Consider the following 25,931-nt stretch of genomic DNA (forward strand, 5'->3'; position numbering starts at 1 on the left):
AGGACAGAGTGAGTTTTTATGAGTCATGATGGTGAGCCAGCGGCTAGACACCTTACTTAGACTTTATAATGTGCATTTTGGCTATTCCAGGAAATTGTTTTTTAAAGATTTACTTATTTATTTGAAATAGTTACACAGAGAGAGAAGGAGAGGAAGAAAGAGAGGGAAAGGTCCTCCATCCGTTGGTTCATTCCCAGTTGGCTGCAATGGTCAGAGCTGTGTCAATCTGAAGCCAGGAGCCAGGAGCCTCTTCAGGTCTCCCACATGGGTGCAGGGGCCCAAGGCCTTGGGCCATCTTCTACTGCTTTCCCAGGCCATAGCAGAGAGCTGGATCAGAAGTGGAGCAGCCAGGACTTGAACCGATGCCCATATGGGATGCCACACTGCAGGTGGCAGCTTTACCCACTATGCCATAGTGCTGCCCCCTCCCCAAGGAATTTTTTTTTACTTCTTTCCTGCTTAATTGTGCTTTAGTTACCTAAGGTTGATGAATCTATAAATTGTGAATTAGCGAGGTATTCCAAATTTAGCTTTGAAATATATGATTTTGTGGGTTTTTTAACTTAACTTTTTTTATATAATTTTTTTTTTTTTGACAAGCAGAGTGGACAGTGAGAGAGAGAGACAGAGAGAAAGGTCTTACTTTTACCATTGGTTAAACCCTCCCATGGCCTCTGTGGCCGGCGCACTGCAGCCATTGCACCACGCTGATCTGAAGGCAGGAGCCAGGTGCTTCTCCTGGTCTCCCATGGGTGCAGGGTCCAAGGACTTGGGCCATTCTCCACTGCACTCCCTGGCCACAGCAGAGAGCTGGCCTGGAAGAGGGGCAACCAGGACAGAATCTGGCACCCCAACCGGGACTAGAACCCGGTGTGCCAGTGCCACAAGGTGGAGGATTAGTGGAGGATTAGCCTATTGAGCCACGGCGTCAGCCTTTTTATAAATATTGACCATTACTACTCTTTTTAAAAAATATTTATTTACTTACTTATTTGAAAATCAGAGTTACACAGAGAGAGGGGAGGCAGAGAGAGAGAGAGAGAGGTCTTCTATCTGATGGTTCACTCTCCAATTGGCCACAATGGCCAGAAGTGTGCTGATTCAAAGCCATCAGCCAGGAGCTTCCTCCAGGTCTCCCATGTGGGTGTAGGGGACCAAGTATCCTCTACTACTTTCCCAGGCCATAGCAGAGAGCTGGATTGAAAGTGGAGCATCCAGGTCTTGAACAGGGGCCCATATGTGATGCCGGCACTTCAGGCCTGGGTGTTAACCTGCTGTGCCACAGCACCAGCCCCTGAATTTTACTTTTTTATTTAGAGAAATGGATTATGTCTTCTAGTTTCTAAGTAACTGCATCATAATGAGGACCATTGTAGATTGTAGCAGTTAAAAATATTTGGCTTGATGATCAACATAAGGCTTATAGATAGTAGCTACCCATGAAATTGTGTCTTGGATTTAGGGGAAGTTTATGTCAGTTGGAGGTAGCCTTTTATTACTGATGAACATGAATGTACTGAGAACTCCTTGTACTTTAAATAATAAAATCCAAATTGAAGATATACACATGAGTTCCCTCCTGCCTTCATCTACCACTGAAATCCCGTTGTTTCTGCCTTTTGGATCTCCCTGTAATCTGTTGCCTCTTCTTCATTCCCACTACCACCATACCTTGGTTCAGGTCCTACTAAATTACCTTTGATATACTTTTTAATTGACCTCTCTGCTTTTTGTTTTTCTTACCTTTGTGTAAAGCCTCTTATTTCATCCATTTTTCTGATTGCTCAGGTTCTCTTATTCCAATAACTAGGAAAATCATGTGGCTGGTAGTTCTTTCAACACACTGTGTTTCTCTACAGTGAAGATTAGGATTGTAGATACTCTTCCTCTTCCTCACTTTTTATTTTAGAGATGAGAAATCTGGGGTTTTAGAAACTGAGCCTGCAGATAAAAAAAATTTCTTTTTTTAAAGAAGATTGTTTTATTTGAAAGGCAGAGTTACAGAAAGGCAGAGGCAGAGAAAGAGAGAGAAAGAGAGAGAGAGAGAGATAGAAGTCTTCCATCCACTTGTTCACTCCCCAAATGGCTGCAATACCCATAGTTAAGCTAATCCAAAGCCAGGAGCCAGGAAATTCTGGGTCTCTGATGTGGATGCAGGGTCCCAGGCATTTGGGCCATCTTCTACTGCTTTCCCAGGCTAGAGTAGAAAGCTGTATTGGAAGCGGAGCAGCAGGGACTTGAACTAGCCCCCGTATAGAATGTCGGTGCTGAAGGCGGAGGCTTAGCCCACTATGCCACAGTGTTGTTCCCGAAAGACTTCTTAAACCAATATTTCATGTTGGTTGGCCTTTAACCTAGACTTTTTTTTTTTTTTTTTTTTTACCATACTTCCATGGGCAAATTCAATTCTAATCTCTTTCCACCTCAGCTTTCTCTTTGTAAATTGAGAATATGGTCTCCAGAATTAACCCAAGGTATAATTGATACAAAGTAAGGCATTTACTCTGTTAATCTGGACCCTAGAAGATACTTGGCAATGTTAGTTCTGTATCCAGTTGTCTTTTTTTTTTTTTTGTACTTGGTGAATTAGAGGGTGGTGTAAAATGCTTTGAAAAGAACCACAAATAAAAGACACAAGTAAAAATCGTATTCTCAAATCTAGATGTTAAACTGTGCCGTGTAGACCTGTGCTGAGAGTTACATTGAAATCCTTGTCATGGGTTACTTGAGAGAAGCTGTCCAGGAATAAAGCAGCAGGGGATTTTCCTGAGGGAAACAGCGTGTGTGAGGGAACCGGGATTTGGGACTCAGCAGCAGTGGCTGTCACTTCTTAAGATTTTGTTCAAGAAAGGAAGAACAGCAGCTGACCCTTGAGATCTGGGGTGGGAAGGAAGGGAAGGAGGGATGGAAACAAAAGCAAACGCTCTCTGGTTCCCAGCCTGTCTCCACCCACCCCGCACTGAAGCCCTAGGAGAGGGCCAGTAAGTCTATCTAGGAATGCCCTGGCCTGGACTCCATTTCCCAGAGTCACCTGGTGCTCCAACGTTTTCCGTGCTCTGAACGCCTGTGCGTGTGCATGTGGGAGAACGTGCGCATGCGTGCCTTTCCCTGTGGCTCAGGGCTGGGAACAGAAGTTCATTTACTATCAGAGAGGTCCCTGAGAGGCCGCGCTGCTCCTTCTCCCACATTCACTGGGGAGACTTGCTCTGCAAGTGCAATTGCAGGCGGTTCGGGAGCACACACCCCAGACCTGCCGCCCGCTGCTTCTGTGCCTCTGCATCTGCCACCGTGGGCCCCAAGTTCCAGCGACTTCTCCTGTCCCACACTCTCCGCTTTGCTCCCCGTGTGTCCTGAAGGAAGGGGATGTGCTCCCGAGATTTTCCACAGCAAGTATGGAGAACAGGAGGGGCACAGATGTGTGTGTGGGAGAGGGGAGGGTGCGATGGCGGGTGGCGGCTCCCAGACCTCGATCACTTGCTTCTCAGTGATGCTGGGAGCTTCTCCGGCAGAGTCAAGTCTGGGGCCCAGGTGTTGTGTCTCCCACCGCCGCTTCCCAGTCTCCCGATGCACGGCCGGTCCCACGGGCTGCCTCGCTCAAATTCTCCTTAAAGTACACTGGACGAGGAACGGCACCAGCAGGGCAGTTGAGAGCACGCTGAAGGAAGGAGTCCCATTCCCTAGATTTAAATAAGCCCAGTTCTCACTTTGGGTGGATCAGAGAATGCCTTGTGGCTGGCCTCCGGCTATATCCCCTGGTAGTTCCAGCTGGGCGGGGCTCGGTGGCCCTCAGCCAGAGCCTGAGGCAGTGGAGAGGTGGAGATGGAAGATCAGAGTAGGCTCTGGCTCCTGGCCCCCATGCTGGACCCCGCGGACACATTTTCAGCTGGGGCGCTGTGTGTTTGGCTGACTTTCCCAGCAGCACGTGAAGCTTGTGCAGTAGCTTTGTGGATTGATCGCTCCTCCGTGTTTAATTAACAGACTCTTTTTCAATCTGGAGCTTGAGGCCATGGAAACCTAGCTGATTTATTTTCCTGCGTTTCGATTTCTGTCTTCAACCCTTCTTTCTTCTCATGTTATTAGGGATGTCAACTTTTATTACCTGCTGCTAATCCCTTTGCAAAGTGAGAAGTGAGCTGAAATTAATGCAAGTCTACCGTGTGAGTTAATAATGAGCTACTTCAATCTGCATTTTCATAGTGGAGAGCTACAAAAACATAAATACAGAAAAGTATCAATTTTTCTTCTCTAGTTCTTTACAGTCACTCAATGCTCCACCAAGCTGATTATCTTACAGTCCATATGGTTGTAATTAAGGGGGCCAGTTACTTTTTTTTTTTAATTTGACAGGCAGAGTTAGGAAGGTCTTCCTTCCGATAGTCACCCCCCAAATGGCCACTATGGCTGGCGTGCTGTGCTAATCCGAAGCCAGGAGCCAGGTGCTTCCTCCTGGTCTCCCATGTAGGTGCAGGGGCCGAAGCACTTGGGCTATAGTAGAGAACTGGACTGGAAGAGGAGAAAATGGGACAGAATCCGGTGTGCATATGGGATGCCAGCACTGCAGGCAGAGGATTAACCAAGTGAGCCACGGCGCTGGCCAGTTACTTTAAAAAAAATTATTTATTTATTTTAAAGGCAGAGTTACAGAGAGGCAAAGACACACAGAGAGAGAGAGAGAGAGAGAGAGAGAGTGAGCGAGCTCCCATCTGCTGGTTTACTCCCCAGATGGTCACAATGGCCAGAACTGCATGGATCTGAAGCCAGAAGCCACGAACTTCTTCCAGGTCTCTCACACAGGTATAGGGGACCTAGCACTTGGGCCATCTTCCACTACTTTCCCAGGCCATAGCAGAGAGCTGGATCAGAAGTGGAGCAGCCAGGTCTTGAACCAGCACCCATATGGTTTTACCCGCTCAGCCACAACACCAGCTTCAAGTTACTTTTCTTATTCTGGGTTCTGTGTTTAACCCCATGACATTTTCAACACGGGAGGATATTAGTGATAGATTTTCAAAATGACTGGTCTGTGGATGCCTTTGTACACGGTGTTAATGTGAAGATGGGTGAGGAAGAAAAGAGAAAATGTGCCCCTCTCCCCCACAGAGATGCCCACACAGTACAGTAAAAGATGTGGCTTTGGGCTGGCACTGTGACTCAGTAGGTTAATCCTCTGCCTGTGGTGCCAGCATCCCATATGGGCACCAGTTTGAGTCCCAGCTGCTCCTCTGATCCAGCTCTCTGCTAGGCCTGGGAAGGCAGTAGAAGATGGCCCAAGTGCTTGGGCCTCTGCACCCATGTGGGAGACCCAGAAGAAGCTCCTGACTCCTGGCTTTAGAACAGTGCAGCTCTTCTGGCCATTTTGACCAACTGGGGAGTGAACCAGCAGAAGGAAGACCTTTCTGTCCGTCTATCCATCTCACTATCTGTAATTCTACCTCTCAAATAAATAAATAAAACAGCTTTTAAAAAAAGAGAGATGTGGCCCTGAAAACTATTGCTATAGACTAACTTTCAGTGTAATGAAGTTTTCACTTGATTAACTGAGTGATTCATAGATTCTGTTAGAGTCCTGTTGTCACCAGATTACTAATCTGTGAAACTCATTTAGCATAGTAAGGTTACCTAGGAAGTAAGAATAGAAAGGGAATCCTGGATAGAGGTTGCTAGGGTGACAGCATTCTTCCTCTCAAACCCAGTGTGTTTTGACCTTTTCTCCCATGTACTCCCTATCACAATGCTTGTGAGTGGACAAGCAGTGATGTGTTTCTGCTGAAAAGAGCTGCTTCACACCCAGGAAACAACTGTAAGACACTTTCTCAGCAACTATGTTGTGTGTACGTTAATACGAACTTGAAAACAGCCAAGAACAGGATTGCTGGACTACTCAGGCTAACTCACTGTCCTTGGCACATCATTCCCTGCTCTGCAATAAGTTTCTGGCAAGTTCTTTAAAATTTTTAGGAGAGACATATTTCACATGAGAGACATAATCTGGTAATGCAGCAGTGATGTCTTTAAGAAAAGGTGCCATGTGAGGAAGCAGTCTGATATGTCCATTCATCTTCCCATTAATAACTCTCATTGATGTCTAGCATAGGGTGGCAGAAGCAATCCTCCTTCTGAATTGCATCAAGCCAGGAGGATTCCTCTACAATTTATCTGAGCTTTCCTTGTATGAGGGAATCACCAAAATACTACATTGTATAGGGTTTATTTTAATGCATTTTATTTACTTGAAAGGCAGATTTACAGAGAGACACAGAGAGGTCTTCCATCCATTGGTTCACTCCTCAAATGGCCACAATGACCTGGGCTGGGCCAGGCTAAAACCAGAAGCTAGGAGCTTCTTCTGGTTCTCACACTTGATTTCAGGGGCCCAAACACTTGGGCCATTATCCTCTGCTTTCCCAGGTGAATTAGTAGGGAGCTATATTGGAAATGAAGCAGCCAGGTTTTGAACCAGTGCCCATGTGGGGTGCTGGCACTGCCAGGGTCTGCTTAACCTACTACACCAGTCCCATGTGCATTTTTCAAAGAGGGGGAGGGGTTAAATTTTTTCTAATATGACTCTCAAAATAAAGATTATAATGTGTAGTAGATGATGATTTTGGTTATATTTTGAATTTCATTAAATTTCAATATTTTTTAAGTTAATGAGTACTAGTAGTTATCTTATTTTTTTTAAAGATTTATTTATTTTACTTGAAAGTCAGAGTTACAGAGAGGAGAGGCAGAGAGAGAGAAGTCTTCATATGCTGGTTCACTCCCCAACTGGCTACAGTGGTTGGAGCTGTGCCAATCCAAAGCCAGGAGCCAGGAGCTTCTTCTGTGTAGTAGTTATCTTATGCTATCCTTGCTTTGGATAAACAAACTCTCCCATCCCTCATTTAAAATGCTTTTTAAAATAGGATTATTTGGAGGACTGGCACTATGGCATGGCAGGTGAGGCTGCCACCTACAGTGCTGGCATCCCGTATGGGTGCTTGTTTGAGATCCAGCTTCCTGGCATGGCCTGGGAAAGCAGTGGAAGATGGCCCAAGTTCTTGGGTTCTGCACAGCTTGGGAGACCTGACAGAAGCTTCTGGCTCCTGGCTTCAGATAGATCCAGCTCTGGCCATTGCAGCCATTTGGGGAGTGAATCAGTGCATGAAAGACCTCTCTCTGTGCCTCTGCCTCTCTGTAACTCTGCCTTTTAAATAAATAAATAAATATTTACATGCTACACCACTGTGCTGGCCCCAAGACTTAACAGGTTTTCTGGGTGCTTATCTTGGGGTTCACTTTGAGCACTAAGCACAGTTATTCTGTGTGACTGAATATTTCATGTTCCTTCTTATGGAAAAGTTTTTCTCATGATCTGAGTGATTGGCTACATCTGCCCGTAGTGGAAACTAAAACTTAATTTGGCATTTGAACACCCAGAGTGCTGAGTCCTGTAATCTTCTGAATTTAATCAACAAATGTGTTTTGAAACATTTGGTCTGTGGGTAGGCAGGGCAGTTTTCCTGGATCCCTTGAGAATTGATGAGCTGATGGTGTGTTTCTACCCCACATTATATTCTGAAATTTACTTCCTTTTATTTTCCTAAAATTACTATATTTGTAATTTGCTCCCCCTTTCTGAAATGTTTGTGCTTCTGTCCTCCTTATAACCATGGACATAAGTAGCCCTTTTCCTTCTCTCTCTCTCTCTCTCTTTTTTTTTTTTTTTAAACAGGCAGAGTGGACAGTGAGAAAGAGACAGAGAGAAAGGTCTTCCTTTGCCGTTGCTTCACCCTCCAGTGGCCGCCGTGGCTGGCACACCGCGCTGATCCAAAGGCAGGAGGCAGGTGCTTCTCCTGGTCTCCCATGGGGTGCAGGGCCCAAGCACCTGGGCCATCCTCCACTGAACTCCCGGGCCATAGCAGAGGGCTGGCCTGGAAGAGGGGCAACTGGGACAGAATCTGGCACCCTGACCAGGACTAGAACCCAGTGTGCCGGTGCCGCAAGGAGGAGGATTAGCCTAGTGAGCCGTGGCGCCATTTCTTTTCCTTCTCTTTATGATGTTACAAGAGCAGTGGGACATTGCAGCTCTCTCCCCTGGCAGCACATCTTCCTCATTACGTCTCTTTGAATTAGACCCTGGGTTAACTTGGCTGCACAAAAGGCATATAGCTAAACCCAGTGTACCTAATGAATGAAAGTCATCATAAAGTCAGTATGCCTTGTAAACCTCTCATCTCTTGTTTTGGAATGTGTTGTGAATGTGTCTTTTATGTCAGTGTCTGTAAGCTGGAGACTTCCCACTTAAGGCAGAAGGCTGCTGAGGGACAGCACAACTTTGGCTTTGCTCTGTTACTTTACTGTGGCTACTCTCTCACCCTCTCTCTCTATTTTATTAAGATTTAAAAATTTTATTTTAAAGCAGAGTTACAGAGGAAGAGGCAGAGACAGAAGGATGGGGATCTTGCATCAGCTGGTTCACTCAAGAGACTGCAATGAATAATGCTGGCCCAGCCTGGAAGTCCAACCCAGTGTCCCACATTGGTGCAAGGACCCAAGTACTTGTGCCATCTGTTTCTGCTTCCCTAGTTGCATTACAGGGAGCTGGATCAGAAGTGGAACAGCTGTGACTCGGGCTGGCATTGTGGCACAATGGGGAAAGCCACGATCTGCAATGCCAGCTTCCCAGATGAACAGCCGTTCATGTCCCAGTTGCTCCACTTCTAACCTAGCTCCCTGCTGATGGTCTAAGAAAAGCAGCAGCAGATGACTCAAGTGTTGGGGCCATTGTAACCCATGTGGGAGACCCAGATGAAGTGCCTGGCTCCTGGTTTCTGTGTGCTTCAGCCCTGGCCATGGCAGCCATCTCAGATGGAAGATCTCTCTCTTTTTTAGCATTTATTTATTTATTTACAAGGCAGAGATAGAGAAAGGGAGAGAATGAGAAAGAGATTTTCCATCTGCTGGTCTACTTCCTAGATGGCTGCAATGGCCAAGACTGGGCCAGGCCCAAGCCAGGCACCAAGAGCTTCATCCAGGTCTCCCACTTGGCTGTCAAGGACCCAGGTATTGGACCATCTTCTACTTTTCCAGGGCCACTAGCAGAGAAATGGATCAGAAGTGGAGCAGCCAGGACATGAACTGGTGCCAATACCAGATGCCAGCACTGCAGGCAGCAGCTTTACCTGGTAGTCCACAATGCCATCCCATCTGACTCTCCCTCCTCTCCATAACTCTGACATTTTTTTAAGATGTATTTTATTTATTTGACAGAGTTACTGATAGAGATAGAGACAGATAGAGAGGTCTTCAGTCTGCTGGTTCACTTCCCAAATAGCCACAGTGGCCAGATCTGAGCTGATCTGAAACCAGGAGCCAGTAGCTTCTTCGGATTTCCCACGTGGATATAGGGGACCAAGGACTTGGGCCATACTGTGCCACTTTCCCAAGCACATTAGCAGGCAGCTGGATTGGAAGTGGAGCAGCCAAGACCTGAACCAGGGACCATATGGGATGCAGGCCAGTGTCTCAACCAGCTGTGCCACAGCACTGGCCCCCAAAACTCTGACTTTCAAATAAATAAATCTTTTTTAAAGGATGGACACACATATTGGATCCCAGCATTTTATTTGGTGGTGGTTTAATCCACTGTGCCACAAAGCCAGCCCTACCCTTTATCCTGGTGACTTGTGTGTCAAGATCTGGGTAATATCTGCTGAACAACTGTTGGTATTATGGTAGACTCTTCTGTTTTATTTTGGTTCTCATTTGTTGAGTTTATTTTGGCTGCCACTTTTGGGTAGCAAGCTGTGATGTCATCAGTGGCTAAAGCTGCTGGGTGTTAGGCTGGCACTGATTCTACCTTTCCATTTCTTCAAGTAGAAGTGGAAAATGAAATCCTCTCAAAAGTAACAAGCTACAAAGTAAAAACTGGAAATCAAGCTTCCTTTCTTCTCACCTAACAGACCCAGCTGGTCTCTGTGTTTCTCATTTTAGCCCAAACCTACATCAGATTCCTAGAGCAGAAGGAAGCTTATTTTTTAATGCAGAATTCATAGATGTGGTTGTCCATTCACCTCTGAGAATTAAAGCCATCACTCTGCTTTTTGACTGGTTTTCAATTTGTGGTGGTGCCCTCTCTCACAGGAGGACAGATTCCTCACAGAAGAATACACCTAGGAGGAGAAAACTTCAAGGAGTGGGCTTTCCAAAGTGAAATGGAATTCTGGCCTGGACATCCTTGAGATCATGATCAGCAGAGTGGGGAAATTCTTGGCTATGTCCATTCACATCCTTTCCTTTTTGTTCATTGTATTCCTCCCTTACATAGTGCTTTGTGCTCTCCTTCTGTTGCACACACACAAGGCATGTCTGTGATTGAGGCTGTTTGTGGACCACTGCAGCATCTGGAGTTGCCTTTGTCTCCATCTCTAACCAGAAACTCAGATGCAGAGTGAGGAGGGGACTGCCAGCCAGCCACACAGGGTTTGGGCCCCTTGCTCCTTTACTTTTCTTCAGTGCAAGAGCAGCCTTAAAGAGAGCCACACTGGGTAGTATTATTTCTTTTGGATTTGAGTGCTTGGAGAGCAAAAGAAATACACATTTTTTTTCTTATAGAATGGATTGAGGAGGCACTACATAAAGTCAGCAGCAACTTTTTTGGCTCTTGTTACATGTCAAGATGAGTCAGAATATTTAGGGCCATTTGTTAAATTTTTTAAAAAATTAAAAATATTTATTTGAAAGGCAGAGTTACAAAGAGAGAAAGAGAGATGTAAATCATTTATCCACTGTTTCACACCCCTAATGGCCACAGCACCTGGGGTTGAAACTGGATTAAAGTCAGGAGCCAGTATCTTCTTCCACATTTCCCATGTGGGAGTAGGAGCATAGGCACCAAACTTTGTAGCTTTCCTAGGCACATGAGAGAGCTGGATCAGAAGTAGAGCAGCTGGGACATGAACTCGTGCACAACATGGAATACCAGCATCACAGGCAACAGCTTTCCCACTATGCTCTACTGTCTGTTTTTATTATTATTATTATTATTATTATTTGAAAGAGAGAGAGAGAAGCAGAGGCAGAGAGAGAAAGAGAGGGAGAAAGGCCTTCCATCTTCTTGTTTACTCCCAGATGGCTGCAATGGCTGGAGCTACCCTGAACTGAAGCCAAGAGCCGGGAGCCTCTTCCAGTTATCCCACATGGGTGCAGGGGCCCAAGGTCTTGGGTCATCTTCTACTGCTTCCCCAGACCTTAGAAGAGAGCTGGATCAGAAATGGAGCAGCCGAGACTCAAAGCAGCACCCACATGGGATGCCAGCAGTGCAGGCAGCAGCTTTCCCTGCTGGGACACAGTAGCAGCCCCTCTATCATCTGTTTTATAGAAATATTTAAGGGACGTTAGAAGGCCATTCAGGCCCTTCCTACATACATTTTGAAATAATGATTGACAGTCCACAAGACTGCTTCCAAAGGGAGAGAGCTGCAGGGACAGAGAGGCAGTGATGTTGAAAGGGTATGAGGAACAAGGGAAGATGGGAAGGCCAGAAGAAATCTTGAAAAGTATTCCAAAGGATAAAGTAATAGGACACAGGTCATTTGTGCAGATTTCTATTATAGGGTTTTCCTTTTTTTTTTTTTTTTTTTTAAATTAGAGATAATTTCTAACATAATTTGTGATATACTGGACTCACTTTTCAGTTTTCTTCTTACAGATAAGATGTGCTTATAAGATATAGAGGGGCTGGTACTGTGGCTTTGTAGTTTAATCCTCTGCCTGTGGCACTGGCATCCTATATGGGCACCATTCTAGTCCCAGATTCTCCTCTTCTGATCCAGCTCTCTGCTATGACATGGGAAAGTAGTAGAAGATGGCTCAAGTGCTTAGGCCCCTGTACCCAAGGAGGAACAGAGAAGAAGCTCCTGGTTCCTGGTTTCAGATCAGTGCAGCTCCATCTGTTATAGTCATTTGGGGAATGAACCAGCAGATGGAAGACTTTTATCTCTGTCTCTTCCTCTCACTGTCTATAATTCGACCTCTCAAATAAATAAAATCTTAAAAAATAAGATGTAGAGAAGTACTGGAATTAAATGCAATAGTACACTCCTAAATATGCAGTTAGCATTAAATTTTTGTTGAGAAAGGGATGCGCTTGGCTTTATGTGTGTCTTGCTTAGAGCAGAATTTTTATGACTGAATTTGAGATAATGAAAAATCAGTTTCATAATTGAAACATTGACCATTTTTACTGCTGCAGCCTCCCCCTCACTCTGTATCCCTATGCAGATAGTCCACATGAAGGTACAGCAGAAAGAGAGGCCTGCATATCTAGAGTAATGCAAATATGCCCTTTGCTTAAACCAGGGGATTGATCGACTGGAGTTCTTTGTGATTTAGTTTGCATTTTTCTGTAGAGTAAAATATAGTGATTTGGGTAAAGTATCTTGTCTTCTAGTAGATGATTCCAATTGGCTTTCTTATCCATCTACCTGGCATCACAGGTGATTCCCAAGACAGGTGTTGGGCTCTATGGAAAAAAAGAAGTAGCCTTTTCAGAGTTGATGTATTTCTCCTGGAAAATTGGAGAAATATTTTGTAAGAAGCAGTTCATGGAGGAAGTGTACTTCCCTAGAAATGAGACAGAAGTGATTCCCTTTCCTTGCCCCTCCCTGAGCTAGTTCCTGAGGCTTATTGATCAGGCCAAGAATGCTAATATTTATAGGCCAATTATGAATGATGCATGTTTGTCTTACACATGAGATGTCTACAGATCTGTTTCTCAAGGCCTTTAAGATAAAATAAGAAAACTTTGCAACAAAAGAGAAGGTTGGCGTTGCCTGTTGCCTTGGTCTAGGATCTGTGCATTTATTACCCACTTAGTACTCTGACTCCTATTGTGCGCATCTCCTGATGGTTCTTTTTTGGCCATTCCTGTGTCCAGATTCCTTAATGGGTGACAATCTTTGTCCAGACTGCCAGTCTGATAACTCAGCCCAAATTGGAGTTGACTAGTTTGTGTAGCCACTTCAGGATTAAGGTGGTCCAAAACTGCCAGTGCCCAATGACTGGGCTGCCTTTATGCTCACTCAAGAGATAAGACTCTGGGCACAGGTCCCAAGTGGCTTTGCTTAGTCCTCTTCCCTAGATCTCCCTGGTGAGCAGGCTGATTCTCAGGTAGGCAGGGAACTTGTTGGCTCCAGATTTCTGTTTTGCACTCATCTGGAAAATATTTGAGTTTTCTCTTGAATCTCAAGAGTCCTGAGTAGGGAGTTTTATTTTGTATTGAGATGTGTCTTTATAAAGACAGGTGTCACTGAAGACTGTGTGTCCTCAGAATCAACTGAACTCACCCAGGCCTGCATGGAGTTCTGGGATCCTGGCTTCAAGCTGAACATTGCCTGCTGTTGTGAGCATTTGGGTGTGTACCAGAAAATGGAAGAAATCTCTCTCCCTCTCCATCTCCCTCTACCTTTCAAATAAAATGAAAAACAGATAAAAATTGGAAAAAGTGTGCTTTGCCTTGTGTCCTAAGGATAAAGTAATTACTGTTGTTATAGGTAGAACTCATTTGTACACTTCACAAATACTCACAAATCTCAGGTTAAAGGCTTGGTGGTCACTACTGCCTGGGCTGCCTACTCAGCTCCCATTCTGTAATGCATCCCCTTCCATCATCTGCAGTTCACTTTGGGTGCTCATAAAACACCAAACTGCCTCCTGACTTTGCATCCCTACGTTCTTTATACATAGCTGGGCCACAATCTCATTTTCTTTAGCAGCATGCTAATTTTTATGAGTGCTTCATAGGCAAAGAATAATGGGGACATTGAATTTTTCTGAGCTTTTGCCCTAAGTGGTTTATTTTATGAAGCTGATTCTGGGTACTGTATAGAACTTTGCTGGATCAGAAGTTGGGGTGCAGAGGTTGACATTAGAGAAATAGAGCTAGCACTGTCACTTCCACCCTGCAACCCATGCCTGCCTTTAGTTTCTGCTTTCATAGAGTGTTGGAATGAGGCAGTAGTGATGCAATAAAGGAATGAACTTTCAGTTGTTAAACATTTTTATTTTTATTAATACAAAGAGAACAGATTGCATAAGATGGTGATTCCAGAAGAACATAACCATACTTCTCTATTGCCCCCTCCTTTCTTCCTTTCTCTTTTTAAGGATTTAATAAGCTGGCTTTTTTTCCCTAACCTAGTCTTTACCCCTTCACCTCCAGCCTTCCTGTCCATTTGTTCCTACTTTACAATCTAGTACTTTAAGCTTTTTTCCCCCTTCTTTCATGCATGTTTTTGCCTACTCCTACTCCAATTCCGAAGAAGGAAAAATGAATAAAAATCATGAGATATTGATTCAAAGACAGGAATCCTATCCAGAAATACAGAAAAAAAGTTACTTCCTTTTTCTTTTTATTAACAATTTATTTATTGATTTACCTCTCTGGAAGAGGCAGCTGGAAGTTCTCTGAGGTCTGTCCTTAGAATGTGAGGAGAGCCAGAGATATTGGATAGACTCTTTACAGTCTGTTTTACTGTGAGAGATGTGGTTCCACTTGCCTGTGGCAGAAAAAAATGAGATTTCAATGATTTTTTTTATGTATTACTAATTTTTATGATGAGTTTCTTCTTTATCAATGGATAGAGACCTGTCAAATTTACTATGAGCAAAAAATTTCACAGACACAACTGCTTCCAGAGGAGATGAATGACTCTCGATTCCCACGTGACCTTCCCCTGAGATCTCCAGGTGGCTTCTCTTGGTCTCCTGGAAGCAAAGAGAAGATTCCAACCATAGAAGAAGTTCGCTATGACTGTGGTGTTGTTCCTTGGAAGTTCCTGCCAGAAAGTAATCATTTAAGAACACCAGGGGCATTTCATTAGTTTCACAGGACTCTCTTCTTCCTGGCTTCAGTGGAGGGGAAAAATAACCACAGTTGAAGCATGATTCTAGGCAAAGCACAATTATTTATCTGCATAAGAAAAATCCTTATGTTTTTCTGCACATTGTTAGTCTTACATGGGTTAGAAAAAAAATGCCATTTAATGTCTTAGAACTCTCTAATGTTAAAAAGTGCAAGAATTAAAAATTGCTATTATTTTATGCTCTTATAATGCTGCAAAAGCATCAACATTGTGCATTTCTGGGTGATTTGGAAACTAAATTAGAAATCAATTACGTTGACTGGCTTTGCAGAGTAGGAAGAAAATAATTGGTTTATTAATTATTTATAAAGAGAGACTATGAAAGAAGCTATTCATTGGTACCAATTGTCTAAGCTTTAGTGTTTATGAAACTGATTTATTTATTTGTTTGTTTATTTATTTATATTTGAGAGAGTTATATACAGTGAGAGAGACAGAGAAAGGTCTTCCTTCCATTGGTTCACTCCCCTAATGGCCACTATGGCCAGTGCTCTGCCGATCCAAAGCCCAGAGTCAAGTACTTCCTCCAGTTATCCTGTGCGGGTGCAGAGAACCAAGCACTTGGGCCACCTTCCACTGCCCTCCTGAGCCCAGGAAGAGGAGCAAATGGGATAGTACCCAGCACCCCAACTGGGACTAGAACCTGGGGTGCTGGTGCCACAAGTGAAGGATTAGCCAAGTGAGCCATGGCATCAGCCTATGATTTATTTTATTTTATGAGCTATGTCCACTTGAAGTTGTAAAAGAAAACAAACAATGGTGGTTGTAATTCACTTTAACAGACTTTTTGAAGGATTTTATTTATTTCTTTGAGAGGCAGAGTTACAGACAGTGAGAGGTAGAGACAGAGAGAAAGGTCTTCCATCCACTGGTTCACTCCCCAAATGGCCACAACAGCCAGAGCTGCTTGATCCAATGCCAGGAGCCAGGTGCTTCTTCCTAGTTGCCCTTGGGTGCAGGGGCCCAAGCACTTGGGCCACATTTTACTGCTTTCCCAGGCCATAGCAGAGAGCTGTAGTGAAAGAGGAGTAGCTGGGACTAGAACCAGTGGCTATATGGGATGCCAGTGCCACAGGTGGAAGATTAACCTACTGTGCCATGGCACCAGCCCCACAATTCTCTTGAAAACAGAAACATTTATTCCTGAGTCTTTTGATGAGCTAGGCCAATGAAGTCCTGACAGGGCACATATGTCTCTAGAATTAGAGGAGCGCTCATCATTCTCATACTGTGTTCTGTTGCTGTTCAGCCTGTGACAGTGACATGTAAATAAAAAACCAGATATTCAGCATGTGGTTACCCCACAAGGAGTCTTATCTTGTCTGCATCTGAATAATTTTGATAGTCAGGTGGTTTTTTTTTTTTTTTTTTTTTTTTTTGGACAGGCAGAGTGGGCAGTGAGTGAGAGACAGAGAAAAAGGTCTTCCTTTTGCAATTGGTTCACCATCCAATGGCCACCACAGCTGGTATGCAGCGGCCGGCACACCGTGGTGATCTGATGGCAGGAGCCAGGTGCTTCTCCTGGTCTCCCATGGGGTGCAGGGCCCAAGCACTTGGGCCATCTTCCACTGCTTTCCCAGGCCACAGCAGAGAACTGGACTGGAAGAGGGGCAGCCGGGACTAGAACCAGTACTCATACTGGATGCTGGCACCATAGGCAGAGGATTAACCTCTGCACCACATCACCAGCCCCAAGTACATGAAGAATTTAGAACAGAAAATCTAACAACCTCATGGAGTTTATCTCCCTTTCAAAACTTTTAATAACCTTTGGGATGGAGAATGCTAATTTAAGGTACTATAATTAAGTTCACCTAAACAAAAGATGTTTTAGGATGTTTTCCTTCATTATTTAAGTTAGATACTGTTAGGAAATTCTAGATTATTTTGGGGATAAATTGTCATTTCTTTTCACAAGTGTATTTGAGTAGAAACACAAGCTTTTATAATCAATTGTTTATGTTTAAAACATATGCTTATGTATGTTTTGTATTAAAATAACAGCATTTTATGAAGTTTAGATACATCTTGTTCAATACAAGCCTATACTTTTTTAAGTTTTATTTAAAAAGAATCTTTGTATTCATTTTTTTTAACACAGCAAATTCCGGTGACACAGTAAGTCCATAATTTCCCACAAAATTCATAAACTTAACAACTGAGTATCTTAAGTCTTATAAATCTTCTGAATCATTCATAGTTATGCACTCGATGGAACGTACTCCTCAGCAGCTGAGAAGAATCTTAACTTAAAAGCACCAACTCTTCAGGCATCTCTACAGACCTCTATTTTTCATTCCCTAAGACATGCAGTCAGACTGCTGATGCGCAAATACCAATTCACCTTAAGCTGAATGGATAAGAAAAAGCATTTGGGAAACCAACATTCTTAATATTAAGTCTGAAAGCATTTCTACCTCTTTACTGAATGACTTTCCCTTCTGTCAGTGGTAAACTCTAATGAATAAAAATTGTGTTTTGAACATAATTTTTTCAGGTTAATCTAGCACTTTAGGACATTTGTATTTGTTTTATAAGCCTTAAGGAAAACAAAAAGATAATCTCTAATCTAGACAATTCTGGACTCTTTCATTAGATTTAGAATTTTACAGCAAAGTAATATAATCTGTTTGTCCAAATAGTATGCCTTTTAAAAACTTCTCTTCATGTATGTAAATTAATAAAGCTTATTTCCAATATATATTTTCTGTATTTTCATTTGCTGAAGCAGGGTTCAAAGGGTGTTTTTAGGATCTTGCCAACATCAGCCCTATGTACCCATAAATTATTGGAGCCATTAAATGGACAATAAAAACTGGTTGAGGCTACTGATGAATGCTTCAAAAGGAATCTGAATCTTTTCCAGGTGTCTTTTTAGGCCATTAAGGTGATTGATAACATCCCAAAACCCTGTAGTTTGGAACATACACCCTAGCGGTTTGGACCCTACACTTTAGCCAATCATTTTAAAAAGCATCACCCCCAAAGCCATCTAACCACCTTTACTAGGTCTATTCCCACCACTGGATTTACTAATCAATTTTAAGAGATGTTCTTTAAATTCCCGCAGAATGAGATGATTTGCTGGATGGTGCTATAATATGTAGAATGTCTCTGAAAACTCTATATAAACCCCACAAAGTATATGGGATGGGTCCTCATCAGATGACCACTGTGATGATTGGAGGAGTGGACCCTAGATCAAGCTAGAACAATAAACCTCTTTGCTTTTGCATCATTGAAGTCTCTCATTGGGATAATTGAGTCCCATCCAAGTTCGGTCTAACAGAAAGAGAGTTGGCCTTTGCCATGCGCTAGTTCACTCCCCAAATGGCCACAATGGCCAGAGCCGTGCTGATCTGAAGCCAGGAGCCAGGAAATTCTTCCAGGTCTCCCACATGTGTGCAGGGGCCTAAGGACTTGGGCCATCTTTCTACTTCTTTCCCAGGCCAGAGCAGAGAGCTGAGTCAGAAGTGAGCAGCTGGGACTTGAACTGGAGCACATATGGTGTGTCAGCACTGTAGGCCAGGGCTTTAACCTGCTGCACCACAGTGCCAGCCCCCCAACTATTTATTAAGAGCTCCTACCTGACCTGTTAATTTTGATAAAAAATTTATGACATTCATGAGTTTTATTATGAATCTTCATTCTAGTTTGCATGGCATATAAATGATCCCCTTGGTGAAATACATAATGATCAAACAATGGCTGCTAACAAACACACCTCAGATCAACTTGAGCAACTATCCAGTAATAAGCCACCACAGGGCCCTACTTTTCATGCTGCTGAACCATCAGGTGATGCTGTATGTTCTTTTATTTTTAAAATTATTTTATTTTTTTTATTTTGACAGGTAGAGTTATAGACAGAGAGAGACAGAGAGAAAGGTCTTCCTTCTGAATGTTGTTGGTATTTTGATTGAGATCATGTTGAATCTGTAAATTGCTTTTGAGGGGCTGGCACTGTGGAATAGTAGTTTGAGCCTCTGTCTGTGGCATTGGCATCTCATATGGATGCCAGTTTGGGTCCCAGCTGGTCCTCTGATCCAGCTCTCTGCTCATGGCCTGGGAAGGCAGAGGAAGATGGCCCAAGTGCTTGGGCTCCTGTATCCACATAGGAGATGAGGAGGAAGCTCCTAGCTCCTGGGTTCAGATCAGCCCAGCACCAGCCATTACAGCTGTTTGGAGAATTAACCAACAGTTAGAAGGCATCGCTTTTTGTCTCTCCATCTCTCTGTCTATAACTTCTTCTCAAATAAATAAATGATTGTAAAAGTAAAATTAAAACTAATTTCTATTGGTAGAATGGGAATTTTGATGATATTTGTTCTTCCAATTTATGAACATCAAAGATTTTTCCTTTTTTGTGTTTTCTTTTTTTTTTCTTTAATGTTTTGTAATTTTTCTTATAGAGATCTTTCACACCCTTGACTAAATTTATTCCAAGGTAATAAAAAATTTTATGGTTATCGAGAATGGCACTGTTCTGATAAGTTATTTTTCAGCCATGGCATTTTTGTGTATATAATGGTTATTGATTTTTGTGTGTTGATTTCATATTTTACAACTTTGCCAAACTTTCTTGTGAGTTTCAATAATCTCTTGGTGGAGTCTTTTGGTTTCCCAATATTTAGGATCATGTCATCTGCAAACAAATTATTGGACTTTCTCCTTTCTAATTTGTTTTCCTTTGATTTCTTTTTCTTGCATTATTGCCATGGCTAAAACTGTCAGTAGTGTATTGAACAGCAGTAGTGAGGGAGAGCAACTTTGGTTTCAGATCTTAGTGGAAATGCTTCCATGATTTGCATTCAATATGATGTTGGTTGAAGATTTGTCATATATTGCCTTGATTGTGATAAGGAATGTTCCTTCTATTCCCAACTTGCTTAAGGTTTTTATAATGAAAGGCTGTTTTTTATCAAATACTTTCTCTTCCTCTATTGATCATCATGTGGTTTTTATTCTTTAGTTTGCCAGTGTCACATATCACATTTATTGATTTGCATATGTTGAACTATCCCTGCATACCATGGGTACATTCCACTTGGTCCAGGTAAATTATCTTTATGATCTGTTGTTGGATTTTATTAGCTAGTATTTTGTTGAGAATTTTGGGATCTGTGGTTATCAGAGATATTGTTCTTTAATTCTCTTTCTCTATTGTATCATTTTCTGGTTTAGAAAATAAGGTGACACTGGCCAAACAGAAGGAGTTTGGGAATACTCTTCTCTTTCAATTGCTTTGAATAGCTTAAGAAGTATTGGAATTAGTCTTTCTTTTTTTTTGGACAGGTAGCATGGACAGTGAGAGAGAGACAGAGAGAAAGGTCTTCCTTTGCCATTGGTTCACCCTCCAATGGCCGCCGTGGCCAGCACGCTGAAGCTGGTGCATTGTGCTGATCCAAAGCTGGGAGCCAGGTGCCTCTTCTGGTTTCCCATGGGGTGCAGGGCCCAAGCACATGGGCCATCCTCCACTGCACTCCCGGGCCATAGAAGAGAGCTGGCCTGGAAGAGGGGCAGCTGGGACAGAATCCGGTGCCCCAACTGGGACTAGAACCCGGTGTGCCAGTGCCACAAGGCAGAGGATTAGCCTATTGAGCCATGGCGCTGGCCAATTAGTTCTATTTTTAAAAGTCTGATAGAATTTAGCAGTGAAGCTTTCTGGTCTTGGGCTTTTCTTTGGAGGGTTTTTGTTACTGATTCAATATCTGTTTTGGTTTTTGGTTTGTTTAGGTTTTCTATATGTCTTCATGGCTCAATTTTTTTACCTAGCATGTGTCTTGATTTCTTCCAGGTTTTTTTGTTTTTTTGTTTTTTTTTTTTTTTTTGACAGGCAGAGTGGACAGTGAGAGAGAGACAGAGAGAGAAAGGTCTTCCTTTGCCGTTGGTTCACCCTCCAATGGCCGCCACTGCAGCCGGCGCACCGCGCTGATCCGATGGCAGGAGCCAGGAGCCAGGTGCTTTTCCTGGTCTCCCATGGGGTGCAGGGCCCAAGCACCTGGGCCATCCTCCACTGCACTCCCTGGCCATAGCAGAGAGCTGGCCTGGAAGAGGGGCAACCGGGACAGAATCCGGCGCCCCAACCGGGACTAGAACCCGGTGTGCCGGCGCCACAAGGTGGAGGATTAGCCTATTGAGCCATGGCGCCGGCTTTCTTCCAGGTTTTCTAATTTGTTGGTCATTGCATGTGATGCCCACATTCTATATTGCAGTGCTAATCTAAGTTTTCAGTGTTTCACTTCCATAGTAGTTTCCTGCTTAATATCTCTGAGAAGCATAGGGTAGTGGCTCAAATTCTTCAGTTCCTTTCACCTAAGTGCAAGATCTACTACTTATTAGGGGACCTGAGAGCCTGGTCCAGCCATAGCTGTTGCAAACATTTAGAGAGTGAACCAACATAAGCAAGACCTGTCTTCCTCTCTCTCCTCACCCACTTTCTGTGTGTTTCTCTGCCCTTTCGAAAATCATTTTAAAAGTTATTTACTTCTTTATTTGAAAGTCACAGTTAGAGAGAGAGAGAGAGAGAGACATAGAGAGATCTTCCATCATCTGTTTCACACCCATGGTTTCTCCAATGGCCGGTGTAGGGCCAGGTTGAAACCAGGAGCGTCTTTTGAGTCACCCATGGGGGTGGCAGGAGCCCAAGTACTTGGGCCATCTTCCACTCTATCAGGCCATTAGCATGAAGCTAAATCAGAAGTGGAACAAGTGTGACTTGAACTGGTGCCTATATAGGATGCCAGTATAACAGATGGCAGCTTTGCATACTGCAGCACACCATCCTCCTCTCTGCCTTTCAAATAAACAAATCTTTAAAAAAGAAATGAAAATGTCCTTAAGATAGTAAAAGTCATCATGATTGAGCACTGAGGAATCGATTGAAATGATTACATTTTAAAAGATTTATTTATATATTTGAAAGGCAGTGTTAGAGTGAGAAAGGGAGAGACTGATTTTCCTTCTGGTTTGTTCTCCTCCAAAATGGCTGCAATGACTGGGGCTAGACCAGGCTGATCTCATGAGATAGGAGCTTCTTCCAGATATCACATGGGTTCAGGGGCCCAAGCATCTGGGCAAGCCTTTGCTGCTTTCCCAGACACATTAGTAGGGAGCTGGATAAGTTTGGAGCATCAATATCTATGACATCTTCCTTGTAGTACAAGGATATAGAGCCCATCTGGCACAATTTACGTCCTATATATGGGTGGGCCAAGTATAACAGCTTGCAACTCTCAAGGTTTGGACTAGATGGGTTCTGAGGAATTGTGTTATAACAGATATTAATCCATAACTCTTGGTTTAAGCTTTTGTTAGCAGATAATGCTGTGACTACTTTGGGTCTCTGGATTGTCACCAGTGAAGGCATCCAGATTAATAGTAATGAAATCAGCAGTCAGTAGAATGGTGTCCAGCTGAACTTAAATGGTTTTTCTTTATTATTGTTAGAATAGTGACCTCCTGCTGTACCCTGGCATCTGGACATAGACAGCAGACATTGGAAGCCATCCCCTTTGCCAAATGGAGTATGCCAAGTTTGGGTCCATCATCTATTAAGGAGGCCTTAGTAGCCATTCTCATGTTTTACTGTTCTATATCCATGGCCAAAGTCCTACTAGATAACAAGGTTTGGAGAATCACAGGCTCAAGGTGTGTAGGTGACTGTTTTTCCAGTATAGCACAATTAATAGAAATCTAATTTAATTTTACTGGCACATAGCAAGGTTCCAAGAGAGGTTATTCCTTGCATCACAGCCCTTGAGAAGTAGTGGATATCACAAATGATCCAGAGAATTTAGAAGGCATATGAGCTCCTCGAGTGAAGAAGTCACTGAGAGCACTAAGGATAGTGCCCACAGTATTCAATTTGACTTTTCATTGGAAGGGGGGCCATATAAGCTGGACTGATTTGTAGCATCCATGACAATTAATTTTTTAAATGAGGCATGCATTGCACCAAAACCCAGGAAGGACTAAAAGGTATTAGCATTGTATGTTCTTCACAAGTGTGTCAAATAGTCTCATGAAGGGAGGAAGTCATCAATGTGATATATTCTTGTGCTCCTGATAAAAGCTGGGTACAGTTAAATTCTTTGCAAAAATTATGTTTGATGGCCAAGTCAATGAGATGCTCATGTATACCCTAGAAAAAGTGTCTTTCCAAAGTGAAGGCAAACTAGACTGAGGAGCTGTTGGAAAAGCTTTGAGCAAAAACACATTTGCCACTTTTGTAATAGTTAAGACAGGTCATTTATCTACTAAGAGGCATGAGATATGTTAATATTAGATATAAAGTATGGTGAACATAATGGCATATAGCATTAAGATTTTAGTAATCTACCATGAGATGCCATTTACTTTTTTCCAGATTCAACAGGTAAAATTGGGCTGCCAAGTGGGAAACAGCTGGAATAATCACCTTTTTGTTTATTAAGTTTAAGGTAATACATTTTAATGCATGAAGACATTGAGTTTCCTTTTATTATGTCATCTTAATTATTTTAGTTTGGGACCTGTGGAGTGTTATTTTCCCTAGTTAAGTTGTAGCTTAAAATTTTTATTTTAATAATTACTTGCTGTGTTAGGCCATCTCTCCCACCTGTGGGATTTTTTGAGTACATCTGACTATGGGAAATTTAGGTAATACTATAGTTAAAATGAGATGTACCAAATAAATAATTTTTTTCTTCTGATACATATTTTGGAACTTTTCTAAAATGATATTGAGCACCCTGTTTAAATTTAGGGGGATTCCCTGGGTAAGACTGTTATTTGAGACACATTACTGATTTCTTCTATGAAAATCTGTGAATAAGTGCATCTAGAACCTGGAAAAGTTGATGTCTTATGCTGAAGAGACATAAGAATCAATGTCTTTTTATCTTTTTTTAATTATATACTTTACAAATAACTTTTAGATGACTAAAAGGATGAAATTATGTACTTTTCAGAAATTTATACCTATATACAAAGATAGTTGATATATTATACATTTTCTTTCTTTAGGTTTTTAAGACTTCTTAGGACTGGCACTGTGGTGTGGGCAGAGGCCCACACACTTGGGCCATCTTTTGCTGCTATTTTCCCAGGTTCAATAGCAGGGAGCTGGATCAGGAGTGGAGAGACTGGGACACAAACTGGCACAAATATGAGATACCATTCCCATCTAGTAAAACTTGATCAGATAACACTGGTTGCTTCTATTAGTGATAAGTAGCTCAAGCTTGACCTCAAATTTAGTCCTTGTAGGATCCTGAATTAGTTTCAGTCTGTGATTCTCACTCTCTTTATATCTTAGGGACTATATTTTTCATTATTGATTCAGTAAAATCAAGTGTTAGAGCTCCTATTTCTAAGTGCTTGAAATTAGAAATGCTGGTCAGAAGGTGTATTTAGGGTTTGGTGCCATGGCTCACTTGGTTAATCCTCCACCTGTGGCACTGGCATCCCATATGGGCACCGGGTTCTAGTCCTGGTTACAGCTCTTCCAGTCCAGCTCTGTGCTGTGGCCAGGGAAGGCAGTGGAGGATGGCCCAAGTGTGTGGGCCCCTGCACCCCCATGAGAGACCAGGAAGATGCACCTGGCTCGTGGCTTTGGATCAATGCAGCGCTGGCGACAGCGGCCATTTGGGGAGTGAACCAGCACAAGGAAGACCTTTCTGTCTCTCTTTTACTGTCTATAACTCTACCTGTCAAATAAAAACAAAGGTGTATTTAAAATCAGTGAGAGAAAATGAATTGTAAAAGATCAATCAACAACAATTGAGTGTTGCGTGCTGCCTTCCCACTTTCTTCTCAGGAATCCCCACAGAATTTTCCAGCATAATTCTAAAATCAGCAACTCCTGCTGTCAGAAGTGTGTGGCTACCACTATGGGGAGCAATAATTTTTAGAAAGGACAAGGGAATTCACTATTTCATGATACTATTCTTGTTTGATGCCTACAACTTCATTTTCTGTTTGCATTGTATGATGCTGGGAACTAAGTAATAATTTTATTCTGGGTCTGAGGTGAAGTTATGTAAGATTGAAGTTCAAGACTGAAGTCCTTCAATTTGCAGAATGAAGTCACTGAAAGGCAATTACCAGATGATACAGGCATTTGCATGGCACAATTCATACACTATACATAGAAAAAATGACCAGTAGCTGTGGGCCAACAGTCAATGGCCCATGAGACCATCACTCAAATCCTCAAGAGTTTGTCTATAATTTCATGGCAATTCTCATTAGACTAGTTTCATACAAGATGGCCGTGGGAGGAGTAAAAGCAGGAGCTCCGTGACACCCTAATATTTGTCTCTTGCCTAATTTGTGTCAGAAACTACTACTTAAGTGCAGTGTTTTTTAAAATATAGCTTTGTTAAAAATATACAGATAACTGGATGTGATAGATAGATGAATTTCAGGATGTTTTGGGTAAAGAATATTCACAAAGATTTTACAAGGCATTCACCCTGTTTTCCAGCCATATTAATGTACCAAATTATTACTATTTTACTGTAAAATATGATCCATTGATGGTCCACAAATTATTTTAATAGGTAAGATCAAGCATCATTTTAAAGGATTAAAAATGATTTATTCAGGATATTATTTTCTTCTTTAAACACTAAAGTTAAAGAGAGTCCTTGGAGGTTTTTTCTAAGTATCTGTAGAAGTATTTGAGGTTTTAGAACCACAATTTAATTATGAGAATTTAAAAAATATTTATATATATAAAGACAATTTCCAAAAATTCTTTCCACATTTTAATTTTTCGACTTACAGTATGTTTCTTTTCTTTTCTTTTCTTTTCTTTTCTTTTCTTTTCTTTTCTTTTCTTTTCTTTTCTTTTCTTTTTTACAGGTAGAGTTAGACTGTGAGAGAAAGAGAGACAGAGAGAAGGGTCTTCCTTTTTCCATTGGTTCACACCCCAAGTGGCCGCCACGGCTGGCACGCTGTGCTGATCCAAAGCCAGGAGCCAGGTGCTTCCTCCTGGTCTCCCATGCAGGTGCAGGGCCCAAGGACCTGGGCCATCCTCCA

General features: G+C 42.5%; 1 protein-coding gene across 1 annotated transcript in view; it reads left to right on the forward strand.

Annotated features, from left to right (window-relative positions):
* Positions 1 to 3,068: 3,068 nt before the first annotated feature.
* The window catches only part of LOC127486510 (zinc finger protein 568-like), a 45,177-nt gene continuing 22,314 nt past the window's right edge, over positions 3,069 to 25,931 (forward strand). Inside the window, exon 1 of the mRNA XM_070067698.1 lies at positions 3,069 to 3,390. Coding sequence (XP_069923799.1) covers positions 3,364 to 3,390 — 27 coding nt within the window. The 5' untranslated portion in view covers positions 3,069 to 3,363. The remainder of the gene's footprint in view (positions 3,391 to 25,931) is intronic.

The sequence above is a fragment of the Oryctolagus cuniculus genome, unplaced genomic scaffold, assembly GCF_964237555.1.
Source record: "Oryctolagus cuniculus unplaced genomic scaffold, mOryCun1.1 SCAFFOLD_108, whole genome shotgun sequence".
In the NCBI taxonomy this organism is placed as follows: domain Eukaryota; kingdom Metazoa; phylum Chordata; class Mammalia; order Lagomorpha; family Leporidae; genus Oryctolagus; species Oryctolagus cuniculus.